The 16,398-nt window shown below is 37.5% G+C and overlaps 1 protein-coding gene across 14 annotated transcripts in view; it reads right to left on the bottom strand.

The window, feature by feature from the left end:
• Positions 1–16,398, bottom strand: part of LRRC49 (leucine rich repeat containing 49) — a 153,218-nt gene that overhangs the window by 63,461 nt on the left and 73,359 nt on the right. For 12 of the 14 annotated variants that reach the window (XM_070468737.1, XM_070468740.1, XM_070468741.1 and 9 more), the window contains one exon: positions 5,177–5,345. In XM_070468737.1, coding sequence (XP_070324838.1) covers positions 5,177–5,345 — 169 coding nt within the window. The remainder of the gene's footprint in view (positions 1–5,176; positions 5,346–16,398) is intronic. The other 2 variants (XM_070468738.1, XM_070468742.1) reach the window with 1 other exon arrangement.

Raw genomic sequence — 16,398 nt, 5'->3', positions numbered from 1 at the left:
TGTGTGTGTGTGTAAACATACACATATCTATTTATCAATCAATTTTATCTAACTAGTTTGTCACTTTTCATTATAATCTGGCTGCATGCCTGCCTCTGTACTTGACTGTAAGTAACTTGAGGGTGTTAACTGCGATTCTGATCTTGTCATCTCTAGAGTCTAATACACACCCTAGTACAGAAACTCCAAGGTGCCTAAGACTGTCTTAGGAATTTTTCCATGGTACCACTAGGTCAAAAAACATATGTTATAGCCCTGTTTATTAAGTAGTTAGTAAACAACAAGATTCATGTTCTAGCAACTTAGTGAAATTCACTCAGTCGTGTCCAACTCTTTGCAACCCCAATGGAGTACACAGTCCATGGGATTTTCCAAGCCAGAATACTGGAGTGGGTAGCCGTTCCCTTCCTCTAGGGGATCTTCCCAACTCAGGGATCGAACCTAGGTCTCCCACATTGCAGGGAGATTCTTTATGAGCTGAGTCACAAGGAAACCATTTCAAAAATAATAATTTAAATTAAATAAAAAATATCACTCTTGAATAACTATAATTACTTACTAGTGAAATGTGTGTATCTGAAAGGCATTACACAACTTCTCAACCATGAGAATTAGATTGGATACTGTTACCCTCATCTCCTGCTCTGTACTGATTTTAGTATTTGTTTTTATCACAACAGTCACTGAAAGGTCAGCTTTGCCAGGATATAATGCCATAGAGAGAAATACATTGTGACATAATGTTGAGATGGTAAACTACCTTAAGCTAGTAATTTTCTCAGGGTCTCACAGATATCAAATCTCATTGCCTTTTGCTTGAAAATTATAAATACTCCACAACGCCCCTGTGAGTTCACAGTATCTTTGGCACACAGTTTGGGGAACCATAGCCACAGTACACACAAGTTCATGAGGTGCCTATGTAATCCACTCCAGCTAGAAAACAGTAGTTATAGAACTGGTATCAGTAAAATTTTCCAGCCAGATGGTAAATATTTTAGGGTCACAGGCTATATAGTTTCTTTAACAACTACTCAATTCTGCCAGTGTAGCATTAAAGCAGATATAAATAATAGATAAGTGAGTGGACATGATTGTGTTCTAATATAATTTTATTTACAAAAACAGGTGACCCACTCATGGGCTAGTATTTGTCAATACTAGCCCAGGTTGGAAAATTTATAGAAAGTCTTTTACAAGGTATATTCTTTACAAACTAAAGTTACTAAAAGATATAAACAAAAGGTGAAACAAAATACCATGAGACTATACTGATATGAATAAGTTAATAAATTGAAATTTTTATGAGGTACATAATTACAAGTGTGATAGTATGATTTATTGTAAGAAATACATGTTTGATCTTCATCCCAGTTTCTGGTTCACAGCTCCTCAAACCCTAGGAATTTCCTAAGTGTGTAGAGTGATAAAGGTATCTATTGTTTCATTAATGAGATGACTTTTGGACCTCATCTAAGGATGGAGGCTGGTTGCCAGGAGAACCAACCAGGCAATTAAGAAGGTCGGAATTTTCCATTGCACTCCCAGATCTCCAGGGAAAGAAGAGGAGCTGAAGGCTGAATTAACTGCCAATAGCCAATGATATAATCAGTTATGACTATTTAATGAAGCCTCCATAAAAAGTCCAAGGGACAGGTTCAGAGAGCTTCAGGATTGGTGAAACCTGGACATCTGGGGAGAGTGGTATGCTCAGAAGCTCTGTGTCCCTTCCCACCAAGCCCTGTGCATCTGTTTCATCTGGCTGTTTCTGAGTCATATCATTTTACCTAGTAAGTACTGGGTTGGTCAAAAAGTTCACTCAGGTTTCCCACTGGAGAAGGCAATGGCACCCCACTCCAGTACTCTTGCCTGAAAAATCCCATGGATGGAGGAGCCTGGTGGGCTGCAGTCCATGGGGTCGCTAAGAGTCGGACACAACTGAGTGGCTTCACTTTCACTTTTCACTTTCATGCATTGGAGAAGGAAGTGGCAACCCACTCCAGTGTTCTTGCCTGGAGAATCCCAGGGACGGGGGAGCCTGGTGGGCTGCCGTCTATGGGGTCGCATAGAGTCGGACACGACTGATGCAACTTAGCAGCAGGAGCAGCAGCAGCAGGTTTTCCCATAAGCTGTTATGGAAAAACCCAAATAAACTTTTTGGCCAACCTAACAGTTTCTGCCAGTAGGTCAGAAGTACAGGTAATAACCTGGACTTGTTACTGGCGTCTGGCAGAGCAGGGCGGGTACACATGCAGTTTTCCAGACTGAGCCCTCAACCTGTGGAATCTGATGCTATCTCCAGGTGGATAGTGTCTGAATTGAATTCTTGAACAGTGAGCTGGTGTTCTGAGAACTTCTTACTGGAGGTGTGAGGAACCCTGCCCTCCACATTGGAAACTGAATCTCAGAACACCAAAAGAAAAGGAAACGGGAATAATTTCACATGCAGAAGCCTCACAGACACCACCTTAAAGTAAACAACATCAATGAAGATATACATTACAGAACACTCAATAGGATACAATATGAGAAATGCAAAATCACTTGTGTGCTATTTAGGCCAAAAAGCTATAACTACTAATTAATCATGAGGAAACATCAAATAAAACCTGACTTAAGGGTCATTCTATAAAATAACTGACCTGTAATCTTCATAAATGTCAGTCATGAAGTCAAGGAAAGACTAGGAAACTGTTCAGGAAATACAGTGACAAGAGACAACCTGACAACAGAATGTACCTCTATGCAATGCATAATTCCAAACTGGATCATTTTGCCCCACAGAACATTCTTAATATAATTGGTAAAATGTGAATGTGGTGTGATGATTAGACACTAGCAATTATTCAATGTTTTTTCCTTGATGTTGTTGGTTATACTGTGTTTACATGAGAGAATGTCTCTGCTTGCAAGATATACCATGAAGTATTCAGAGCAGTTGGGGAATTGAGTTAGCAGCTTATTCTCAAATTGTTCAATAAAACAAAGTTCTTTGTACTGTAACTTTGAGATTATTTCCATCAAAATTTTTTGAATTTCTAAAATTAACAGTGGAGGAACAGATGCATAAGGATTGCTGCTCTATATTTAGCAGAAGAGCTGGCCCTCGCCCATCCCAGGGGATTTTCCTCATCTCCTTGCCAAGCAAGCACATTCTAGCGAATGTACAAGGACAGTGATTATAGATAGCGCTGTTTGTTCTCCAAAAGAGTTCATTGCTCAGTTGTGTCAGATTGTTTGCAATGCCATGGACTGTAGCCCACCAGGCTCTTCCATCCATGGAATTCTCCAGGCAAGAATACTGGAGTGGATAGCCATTCCCTTCTCCAAGGGATCTTTCTGATTTAGGGATCAAACCCAGGTCTCCTGCATTGCAGGCAGATTCTTTACTATCTGAGCCACCGGGGAAGCCCATCGATCCCGGGGTCCAGAAGAGCCCCTGGAGAAGGGCATGGCTACCCATTCTAGTACTGTTGCCTGGAAAGCTCCAAGGACAGAGAAGCCTGGCGGGTTACAGTCCATGGGCTCACAAAGAGTTGCACAAGTGACTGTGATTGAGCAACTCACACAACTTTTCTTTTATTTAAGGCATGGAAATGGGTAAATTTTACTCAACCAAAAAGTCTTTACTGAATATTACTACATTCTCAGCATTGTATGACATAGAGAAGGAAAGAAAATAAACATGCATAGAACATCTCCATGTACCAGGCAAGGAAGATGAAGAATGGCTTCTGCCCTTAAGGACCAAATACATTAGCTGAGTAGACAAGACTGACATAAACTTACTATGAGAAACACATCATATAATTACTAACTTACATGAATGGGTAAGCTTCATTTCTCACCCTGTTCATTGCAACCTCAACAGGAAGAGAGTACTAAGACCCTTAACTAAGAAAGACAAGAAGATAAGAGCAAAAGTACCAGACAGAGTGGCCGGCATAGATCCAAAGGAACTGAGGGGACAAAGAGCCTTCTCTCCGTGCTGGAGCAAAGACAGAGGTAGAACCCTAGGGGATCCCTAGTGTTTATGAGCTCATCCACACTTCGCCCGTTAGCCACCTTGATGTCCACAATATCACTGACGTAGAAACGTGAATGGCACACACTGTGAAACCAGTGGACAGGCAATGAGTCACTTGGCAATTGAGTAAACCTGAGTGATCACTCAGAATCCACATCAGGGAATTTGCTGGCTTTCCAGTGGTTAGGACTCTGTGCTTTCACTGCCGAGGGTACAAGTTCAATCCCTGGCTGGGGAACTAAGAAACCAGCAGACACAGGATATGGACAAAAAAAAAAAAAAAAAAGAAAATCCACATAAAATTAGCACAGTCTAAAATTACGAAAACAGTGGAGGTTTAGAATATTTTTCTAGGTCAGAGATTATCAAACTGAGATCATTAACAGATATTTTCTGTTCCAATAAATCTGGGTTGCAACAAAACAAATTCAGGCAAGTTTCTTTATTACAGAACTTCTTAGAGGCTAAAGTATGCTTATGTGCACTGTACACCTAAAAGGAGGAGTACTATAAGCAGCATTTCACTTAGATCAGGAGCCATATCACAACTTCTACTGTGAAAAATGTCTACCATGGAGACAGAAGGAATAAAAAAGGAGATACTTCGAGAAATACAGCATCAAAAGGAATAATATTAATAGCTGCATATTATGTTTCCTGGAAGATTCACATTGTTCTAAGGTTTAATACTTAATTTCATCTTGACAACAATGATATAACATACTTATGATCCCCATTTTACTTTGAGGAAAATTAGATAGAAAGGTTAAGTAAATTGTCAAAGGTCATGCAACTAGAAAATGGTCATGCCAGGATTCAGACTCAAGCAGCCTGGCTCCAGCACCCATCTTCTTAGCCATTACACTATGTAACTTACCAATGAAATCCTCACTCATCTATTCCAAAGTAAACTGTTAGCTGGGTACTAAGCAAGAATGAAAAGCAAACATGATGATTAATTCAAACAGAAGGCTAGGAACTTAATTCAATGAAATTGGGAATATGGATAGGAGGTAAAAAAGAAAGTTTGTCATAATTATTTAGTATATAGTCATGATAATCCATAGATTGTTAAAAATCAGTGTTTTAAGCAAAGAATATGCACTCCCATTTCCTAGCCCATGCTAACTACACCAATATGGCGAGCACCTGAGAAGAGTTCTCACTCACTGTGATTCTCTTCATGTCTAGCTGGCGCAGCTGCATCATATTCTGAAGGACTGTGTGCTTGTACCATGACTCTTGAGCTATGGGATTGCCATCAAAGGTGATGTCTGAGAGAGAAGTGGAGTCAGCGAGGCAGCAAACACTCTCAAAACTGGAGGAGAGACAGAAAGCACTGGGTTACTGCGAGCCCTTCAAATAACTTTGTTTTGTTTAACATACATTATTGTTTAGAACACCTTCACATTTACAGAAAAACTGAGAAGACAGTTCAGAGTTCCCACACGCTCCACACCAAGCTTCCTCTATTATTAACATCATGAATTAGCATATTTTTTACAATTAATGAACGAATATTGACATATTCTTACTAACTCAATATTTCATCCAGAGTTCTTTAGTTTTTATCTAATGCCCTTTTTCAATTCCAGGATCCCATCCAGGATACCACATCACATTTAGTTGTCACGTCTCCTCAGGCTCCTCTTGGCTGTGACATTTTTGATAACCTTGACAGTTTTGAGGAGCACTGATCCGTTATTCTGTAGGCTGACCCTGTATTGGAATTCATCTGATTTTTTTTCATGATTGGGGTTACAGTACAAACTATTAATTAATATGACACCATTGTTGAAAGCTGACCTTGATCACCTGACTGAAGCAATGTTTGTCAGGCTCCTCCAATGTAAAATTACTCTTCTCTCCCCTTCTTTCCATACTGAACTCTTTGGAGGGAAGTCATTATGTGCAGCCCATACTGAGGGAGTGGAAGTTCAGTTTCCTCTCACTGAGGGCATAGTATCGACATAAATTAATTGGAATTTTTCCAAGGAAGATTGTCTTTTTCTTGTTTGTTTATTTGTATTGGGTTTCTATTCATGGACATTTAATTTCATTCTTTGGGTTATAATCCAGTACATCTTTACTTATTTTTTATTGTTTAAATTGTTCCAGCTTTGGCCATTGGAAGATCTCTCAGTTGGCTCCTATGTCCCTTTGACATACCCCTATTAACATGGATTTTTTTGTTTTTCTAAGCACTTCCTTACTTTACAGCATTATAAGATTCTCTAGACACCTACTGTATATTTCCTACTCCAGTCCTAGAATCAGCCATTTCTTTAAGAAGCCAAGGTTTCCTTTATTGGGAAATGGCATTAGAAACAAAGATCTGGTGGCAAGGTGTACTATTTACTACTGGGTGTCATTTCTTTCAGGCCCTCTGATGACAGAGCAAGGAAATACATGCATGTATATCAACCTGCGTGTATATGCGTATTTCTTCTCTAACCATCTGTGCCTATATTAAGCTAAACATGAGTTCACACTGATGTTTCCAACTCTATCACCAAAAGGATCATTGTAACCTCTCCCCTTATCTGAAAATTCCTACTCCAACCAGGAGAAATCTGGCTCTCACCATCTCTCATCCATTTAGTTAATTATTAATTCCAGAATATATGTATAGTGGTATGAGAATTTTCAATTTGTTACACTCCCTTGGGAAATCACTTTATTAACAAAAGCATAATGATAATGTGTAGCTCCTTTTGCATCATCTTACAGACTCATCTCCAAAGCTACTTAGGTTAGCACCTTCCCCTCCCACTCGTCCTTCTCACACCTTCAAGAAGGCTGTTCCATACAATTAAAAGGTGGTTACATTCTCCTGTCATAGTCTATATTCATTTCTTCCTCAGATTCTCCAATCTCCTAAATTATTTTTTTAATATGCATACATTAAGGTTCAATCTTTATGCTGTAAAGTTCTGTGAATTTTGACAAGCACATAATGTCATGTATCCACCAAGAAACTATCATGGACCTAAAAAATTCCCCATTTAACCATCTTCCTTTATCCCTGAATCTCTAGCAACCACTGATCTTTTTACTGTCTATATAATTTTGCCTTTCCAGAATTTCACATAATGGGAACTATATAGTTTACAGCCTTTTCAGACAGATTTCTTTCACTTAGCAGTATGCAATTAAGGTTCATCCGTATCTTTTTGTGGCTTCATAGTTTCTTTAAAAAAAAATCACTCAGTAATCATATTCCATTTTCTGGCTGTATCACAGTTTGTTTGTCCATTCATCTATTGAAGATATCTTGGTTACTTCCAGTTTTCAGTGACTATCAATAAAGTGGCTGTAAATATTCATCTTCAGGTGTTCGTGTGAACGTAAATACTCATCTCAATTGGGTAAATACTCAACAATGCAATTGCTGGATTATAGTAAAACTATGTTTAGCTTTGTAAGAAACTGCCAAATTGTTTTCCAAAGTAGCTGTACCATCTTGAATTCCTATTGGCTCTATAGTGTTATCAGCATTTCATAAGTGTCAGTTTTTTCTTAATTTTAGCCATTCCAATATGTGTTCAGTGATCTCACAGTTTTAACATGCAACTCCCAAAGGACAAAGATGTTGGCATTTTTTCATATGCATATTTGCTATCTGTATACCTTCTTTGCATTTTCAGTTCTTGGGTCCCTTTGTATTTGTTTCCTTATTGCCGAATTTTAAGAGTTTTTTTTTTCTTATATCATAAATATGTCTTTTATCAGAATATGTTTTGAAATATTTCTCCCAGTCTGACTTCTTTTCATTTTCTTAATTGTGTCTTTCACATGGCATAACTTTTTAATTTTAATATGTCTAACTTATAAATTTCCTTTTTTATGGATAATTTTGGTGTTATATCTAAAAACCTACCAAACCCAAGGGTGCCTAGATTTTCTCTTGAGTTTTCTTCTAGAAGTTCAACAGTTTTGTGTCTTATATTTAGGTATAATCCACTTTGAGTTAATTTTGCAATAGGTATAAGGTCTACGTCTAGATTCATTTTTAGATGAATACTTAATTCTCACAGTGCCATTTATTGAAAGGACTATTCTTTCTCTACTGAATTGCCTATGCTCCTTTGTCAAAGATCACTTCACTATATTTGTGTGGGTATATTTTTGGACCTTCTATTCTATCACCAATACTGTGCTGTCTGGATTATACTGTATCTTTATAGTAAGTCCTGAAATAGGACAGTATCAGTCCTCCAACTCTGTTCTTTTTCAGCATCGTGTTGCTGTTCTAGGTCTTAGCTTTCCCATATAATTTTTAGAATCCATTTGTCAATATCTGCTTGTAATCAGGACTTCCATTTTTTTATTAAGTTATAGGTGACATACAATATTGTATTAACTTCAGGTATGCACATGATTCAATATTTCTATATACTGCAAAATGGTCACCATTATTAACTAGCATTAACATCCATCACCATACATAGTTACAGAATATTTTTTTCTTGTGATGAGAACTTTCAAGATCTATTCTCCTGGCACTCTTCAGATATGCAATACAATATCATTAACTATAGTCAACATGCTGTACATTACATCCCCATGACTTATTTATTTTATAAATGGAAGTTTATACCTTTTGACCCCCTTCACCCATTTCACCAACACCTCACCCCTTGCCTCTGGCCACCACCAATCTGCTTTTTATATATGAGCTTAATGTTTTATTTTTCAGATTCCACATACAAGTGAGTTCATATTTGTCTTTCTGACTTATTTCATAATGCCCTCATGGTCCGTCCACGCAGTTGCAAATGGCAAAATTTCATTCTTTCCTATGACTGAATAATATTCCATTGTGTACGTGTGTGTATCATATTCTCTTTATCCATTTAACCATAAATCAACACTTAGGTTGTTTCCATATCTTGGCTACTGTAAACAATGCTGCAGTGAACACTGGAGTGCCTACAGATTTTCAAGTTAATATTTTCACTTTCTTCAGATAAATATCCAGAAGATTTGCTGGATCACATAGTAGTTTTATTTTGAATTTTTTAAGGACTCATTTTTTAAAAGCAGCAAATAACCACTTTTCTAAATAATACCTCAAAGCAGACTGATAAATCTCAATTATATTAGAATCACTCTCTTTAATGACTATTCAAATAACTAATATAAGTTAAAGTCAGTCAATCACGTCCAACTTTGTGACTTCATGGAGTGTAGCCTGCCAGGCTCCTCTGTACATGGAATTCTCCAGGCAAGAATACTGGAGTGGGTAGCCATTCCCTTCTCCAGGGGATCTTCCCGACCCAGGGATCAAACCCAGGTCTCCTGCATTGCAGGCAGATTCTTTACCGTCTGAGCCAACACAGAAGCCCATAAACAGGCCTAAAAGCACTTTAGGACTACTTTACTTATTTAGGAACTATATTAAATATCTTTCTGTATTAAGAAAAGCTAGAGGATTAGAATATTGATGGTATAGAAACTAACCTATATGCTTAGCAACTAAGGTGAGATAATGTCTATAACAAAAATAAAGTTTTTATTATATTACTTATTGCCACATTTAAATATTTCTTCTATATTTTCCTCCCATTCAAGGTAGAGATACTCTGCTATCACCATTTTACCTCAGAGCTTATCTATACCAGTCTAAAAGGTAAATCTCATAATTCATAAACACATTTGGTTTTTCAAGACATGGTTAGAGAATTAGGGAAGACACTTTTTAAAAGGCTAGTATATGCAAATGAATACAAGTGTTCATGAATTTAGATGTGATAATCACTTTGAATATAAGTAAACTTGAATAAACATTGCAATTTTTCCTACCTAGCATTGATAAATTTTTTTCATCAATATAAAATATCTCATAACAGTTTATAGTGTTTGAAATGAATGTTGAAAGATGCTTCTCACCTTCCCCTGTAGCTTTTAACATACAGCTAGAGTCAAATAAAATGCTCTAAGTAACTTTAAAACTGAAACATAAGGCAAACTTATTTCTTTCACATTGTTAAGTGAACTAAGTCTTCACCTTCCCTTCACAAATCTGAATTCTCCATGTATATTTCATACCTTATTAAGTCATCAAGTCAGTTACCACTGTGAGCCAGTCCCTTACTTAGAAACTGATGGCTGAGTTTAGTTTCTTAAGGAACATCCATACTGTTATGGACTCTACAAAAGTGGTAGTAATGAACCTATTTTCATGGCAGGAATAGAGGCATAGATGTAGAGAACAGACTTGCAGGGGGAGGTGAGGTGGGATGAATGGAAAGAACAGCATTAACATATACACACTACTGTGTGTGAGACAGACAGACAGTGGGCAGCTGCTGAATACCACAGGGAGCTCAGCCCGGTGCTCTGTGATGGGGGCTGTGGGAGCGAGGCTTAAGACATCGGGGATATATGTATACGTATGGCTGATTCACTTCATTATACAGCAGAAACTAATACAGTATTATAAAGCAATTATATTCCAATAAAGAAAAAGAAACTGATGACTGTGAAGGGGAAATGTGAAGGGTCATCAAGGGATTTGAAGCGAAGCAGGGGATTAATACTACTAGAATAATCATAACTTAGTAACATCAGGGAAGGCATAAAGAAAAAAGAGAGAAAGTGAAAAACCAGTTATAAAGTGGATTGCAGTAAGTAAGAGAGGTGAAAAAAGTAAGGGTCAAACATATCATAACAAGGCAGTAGCTATGAGAATAAAGAGGCAGGAATAGGTTAACTAGAAATTCAGAGTGAAGTATGAACACAAATGAATAATTGTTTGAATGTGAGGAAGAGAGGAATCTAGTAAACATTCAGGCTTCTCTCTTAGGTTAATGATTGAGGTAGTGGTTACAAGGATGTATACTTTGTCAAGATTCATGGAACATTACACTTAAAATGGGTGTATTTTATGACATGTAGATTATATCTCAACACATTGATTTAAGAAGAAACTTAAAGTGTTAAAAAGCCATGTTTGACAGGTCACCTGTCATCTCTCATCTCTCCTTTATCAGGAACACTATGCTACACTGGTGGTCAGTAGCTAATAGAATATATTTCATAAAGTCTTTCATTAAGTTTTCCTCCAACTGCCACAGGATGGGATAACTTATTTCATCATTAAGATACTAATTAATGAGCAACAGAGCTAGTCTATGCTGACGAGCAATTTTTTCCAATGGCCCAGCATATCTGAAAAGAATTAACTCTAAGTTATGACCTGATAAGACTGCTGTGACCTGACATCTGTCACTAATTAGGGAGATGCACTGAAAAGTAGAAATAATACGTCCAGAAGCACAGACAAGCTGGAAAATTTCACCCATTGAGGTATATTCTAAATGTACTGTTATTTACTATTTATTTTCAAGCTGGACTGCAGAGAGTCCATGATTTATTCCTTATTACAGGTATAATTTTAAACTAAAATGAGTATAACTCTTCCTAGCTCTACCTCTCAAGTATTCCCCTGGAGAATGAAATTAGACTAATAATTTCTAATGAGTGTTGTTAAACACAAAGCTTGATTGAAGGCAAAAGGAGAAGGGGGCAGCAGAGAATAAGATGGTTAGATAGCATGACTGGCTCAATGGACACGAATTTAAGCAAACTCCAGAAGACAGTGGGGGACAGAAGAGCCTGCTGTGTTACTTCCATGGAGTAGCAAAGAGTTGGACATGACTGACGGAATGACAACAACATACAAAACCTAATGACAAAACACAAGACAAAACAATCTCTTCAGTGAAATCTAACACTATAAGGCATGTTAGTGAAAACAGGAAAAAATCAGTATGCCCAGTAAATGTCATCATGAAGCACTTCACAGGTCCAGAAGACCTATTGATGCCCATCTGGCTTATGTCTGTAATTCAAGCACAATCAAAAAGAGGCACCAGGAATGGGAAAATCATTGCGATCCTTAGCAGGTACTTTCCTGGCAATCCTTCCCAGATCAGGAGCTAGTATTGACACCCAGAATGAAGACTTTATGCTCTGAATAATTTTATTAAAGTAAAAATAGATTCATATTTGATCCAGAAGATTCCTCACAAAATTTCATTTCCATCTGCAAGGCATTTGACCAATAAACATGCCAGACATTCCTAGAAACATTGACAAAGGGCACATGATTTTAAAGACATTCTCTAATCAAATAAAACAAGACTCCTTAAGTACAAACACAGGCTAATGAAGAGCTATATTCTACCTAGCCAAAGAAAGTCTGAATCAGATTGTTAAAAAACAAAAACACTTGGAAAATCAACAGTAAGTATAGTGGAGTAGTACTGGCTTTTAAGAACAGTCTCTCCTTTTTTAAGAACACTCAGCTGCTTGTCTCTTCAAAGTACCAAGAGTGGAAAAGTTTTGGTCCAAAGGCTGACATTTAACTCATAGTTTGACTTTAATCTTTTTCCAGATTACTCATACATTTGTTCTTCCCCTAGCAGTCTCCTCCCAATGCCACATCTGCTTCCTATCTGCTAAAGAACCTATAGAGGAACAATCTGTCCCTACTGACCAAAACTTACATCTCAAAAGGAAAATAAACTATTTCAGCCCATTTTATGCTTGCTTAATAGAGAAAAAACAAAATTTCTGTATATGCATGTATACAACAAAGTAGGAATTCCTCAATGCCAGTCAAATTTCTCTAATTAGAAAGTTCTCTCCTGAAAGTAAGATAGGTGCACTAATAAAAGAGGTTTCACTCTTTCGAACCAATGAAATACCATGTACTCTGTGATAACCTTGATGAAAAGCTCACTTGTTTTATACTGATCATTGAGAATTTTACTGAATAGTTTCTATGTGTCTAGCAGGCTAAAATGAAATAGAACAAATCAAATAGAATAAATCAAGTGTACTCACAAGGACTTAAATATACACAGTTAATAAACATAAATATCAATAAGATAGAAAGATCAATAAGATAACTAAGTGCTAAAGAATGAAGGACAGTTAAAGAAAGGAGCACACAATGACAGTGTATTTCCGATAAAATGATGAACTAAGTTTGTAGACTCAGGCTGTTGCTATAAACAACTAAAAATATAAATATGTTTTAAACAACTAAAAATAAAATATATTCTTAAAATCTTCTCAAATGCATCCATGACCTGCTAAAAAATACATAAGAACTACAAAGGCCAAAAAAAGAAAAAGTAAAGGTAGGAAGCCAGAAAGGTAAGCAGAATGTTGAAACTGACCTTTTTGGTATGAGGGCACTTATTGAACACAGTTGAAGAAGCAATGGCACCCACTCCATTACCCTTGCCTGGAAAACACCATGGATGGAGGAGCCTGGTGGGCTGCAGTCCATGGGGTCGCGAAGAGTCAGACATGACTGAGTGACTTCACTTTCACTTTTCACTTTCATTCATTGGAGAAGGAAATGGCAACCCACTCCAGTGTTCTTGCCTGGAGAATCCCAGGGACGGGGGAGCCTGGTGGGCTGCTGTCTATGGGGTCACACAGAGTCGGACGCGACTAAAGTGACTTAGCAGCAGCAGTGAACACAGTGAATCTGAGCTTCAGCTTTCATGATCTTTAAAGCTAGAGGACAGAAGACAAATCCCAGGGGCCACCCAAGCTGGAGAGTCTACCTGGAGACTTGTCCATAACCTGAGACCCCAGGGGCTTCCCTGGTGGCTCAGATGGTAAAGAATCTGCCTATAGTGCAGGGGATCCAGGTTTGATCCCTGGGTCAGAAGATCGCCTGGAGAAGGGCATGGCAACCCACTCCAGTATTCTTGCCTCAAGAATTCCATGGACTGGTGGCCTACAGCTCATGGGGTAGCAAAGAATCAGACACAACTGACTAAGTCGCATATACACTGAGACCTGAACACCTAGGGTCTCAAAATGTGTTACAAACTTTTCTATCCACTACCCCAGGAATATCGCTTAAACTTGGGGCTAAGGTGAGGATGGAAATTCTTCCCTGGTTACTTGTAACCACAAACCACATTTGCAACCTGAATCCACACTAAATGGGTGGTCCAAAATATTTCAAGAGGAGAAGTGATATTTTGAAGAAGTCGAAGGCTTGTTATGCCTATAGGCATCTGACATAAACAAAACTTCTCCATGGAGAAATCTACCTTTAAACAAGACCTCAAAGAATTCCCAAAGACAGGTAATCTTGTCCCAAAGACAAGATAAATAAACAGTTCAAAGTTCAAAAGGAAATAAAGCACTCTAACAACCAGCAAAAACAATAGGTGACACCATCAAACTGGTGACTTCATATAAAACAATCATCAAACAGAATATAAAAATTACAATATATTTTAAGAAATAAAAACAAATTTGAAAATATGAGTAAATTCCAAGAAGATCTGAAAAAGCACAGATCTTCTAGAGGTAATTTTTTTAATTTTTATTTAAATAAAAGATTTTTTTTTTTTAATTTAAATAAAAAAGTCAAAGGCAGGGGATTGGAAATAAAGGGAGTCAAGCATTTTCCCTATCTTTCCAGCACAAATTGTTCTTCAGGGTAACCAGAAAGTTAGTAAAAGTTTTCTTTAAAGAAGAAACAGAGATTTTAAAATGAAGAATGACAGAATATCATCATTTTGTAATCCCTAAAGAAATAATCCAGTGGTCATGTATGGATGTGAGAGTTAGACTGTGAAGAAAGCTGAGCACCGAAAAATTGATGCTTTTGAACTGTGGTGTTGGAGAAGACTCTTGAGAGTCCCTTGGACTGCAAGGAGATCCAACCAGTCCATCCTAAAGGAGATCAGTCCTAGGTGTTCATTGGAAGGACTGATGCTGAAGCTGAAACTCCCGTTATTTTGGCCACCTCATTCGAAGAGATGACTCACTGGAAAAGACCCTGATGCTGGGAGGGATTGGGGGCAGAAGGAGAAAGGGACGACAGAGGATGAGATGGCTGGATGGCATCACCGACTCGATGGACATGAGTTTGAGTAAACTCCAGGAGTTGGTGATGGACAGGGATGCCTGGCATCCTGCGATTCATGGGGTTGCAAAGAATTGGACACAACTGAGCAACCGAACTGAACTGAACTGAAAGAAATAATGGATCCAAACAACAATCATCAGTGACTACTCAAATACTTAAGCAAAAAGATGATGGGGAACTTTATTAAAACTGATTATTGCTGAACCTAATAATCAGTTTTAATATTACAGTAAGCAAAACTAACACATATACTTTTCATTTATTTTTTTTCTCCATTTATATTTTCTTTCACTTTCCTGTTTCTTTTGGTGCTCCATAATAGGTAAACATCTAGGTTTGATATATGTTAATTAATGTTAGTCACTAGAATTTTTAGTGCATGATGGTGATAAGGGTTCTCAGAAATGAATTGTTCAAAAGAATCTCAAGATATCTTCTAATAATAAGTCACTATACTTTTCTCATGATGGAAAAAAGTTTCACATAGCAGGAAAAAGAACTCCAAATTCCCCTTGGGGGGAACTATTAAAATAGTTTAACCTTTCCATCACAACATTTAAAAGATTTTAATAACTTGAGAAGATAAAGGGACAACAGAGAGAAATAAATAGAAGGCCATGGATAAAGTCAAAAGGAAAGTGAAAAGGAGAAGGTAGAGAGTTAAAGAGTTAACAGATGTAATACAGAAAAATGTTAAACTGTTTCTTTACATATCTTTTGTTACAATAATGCCATTGACAACAATTCGATCAAGAGAATATTTATTATGTCTGCCTGCACTTGACTGACAGAGACACTAGCCCAGAGTTGAGTGTCTCAAAATTGCAGATGACAATTCCATTAGTATTCTCAAGGCTACAGTGATCATTTTCTAGCAGTAAAATGAAAAAGGGAAAGACATATCCAACTGAATGCAGAGTTCCAGACAACAGCAAGGAGAGATAAGCAAAGAAATAGAGGAAAACAACAGAACGGGAAAGATGAGAGATCTCTTTAAGAAAACTGGAGTTACCAAGTGAACATTTCATACAAAGATAGGCACAATAAAGGACGAAAATGGCAAGGACATAACAGAAGCAGAAGAGATTAAGAAAAAGTGGCAAGAATACACAGAAGAACTATACAAAAAAGCTCTTAATGACTCAGTTAACCATGATGATGTGGTCACTCACCTAGAGCCAGACATCCCGGAGTGTGAAGTCAAGTAAGCCTTAGGAAGCATCACTACTAACAAAGTTAGTGGAGGTGATGGAACTATAGATGAGTTATTTCAAATGCTAAAAGATGATGCTCTTAAAGTGCTGCACTCAACATGCCAGCAAATTTGGAAAATTCAGCAATGGCCACAGGACTAGAAAAGGTCAGTTTTCAGTCCAATCCCAAAGAAGGGCAATGCCAAAAAATGTTCAAACTAACACACAATTGTGCTCACTTCACATGCTAGCAAGGTAATGCTGAA

The sequence above is a fragment of the Odocoileus virginianus genome, chromosome 6 (genome assembly GCF_023699985.2).
Source record: "Odocoileus virginianus isolate 20LAN1187 ecotype Illinois chromosome 6, Ovbor_1.2, whole genome shotgun sequence".
Classification (NCBI taxonomy): Eukaryota; Metazoa; Chordata; class Mammalia; order Artiodactyla; family Cervidae; genus Odocoileus; species Odocoileus virginianus.
This window is presented reverse-complemented; position numbering and strand designations above follow the sequence as displayed.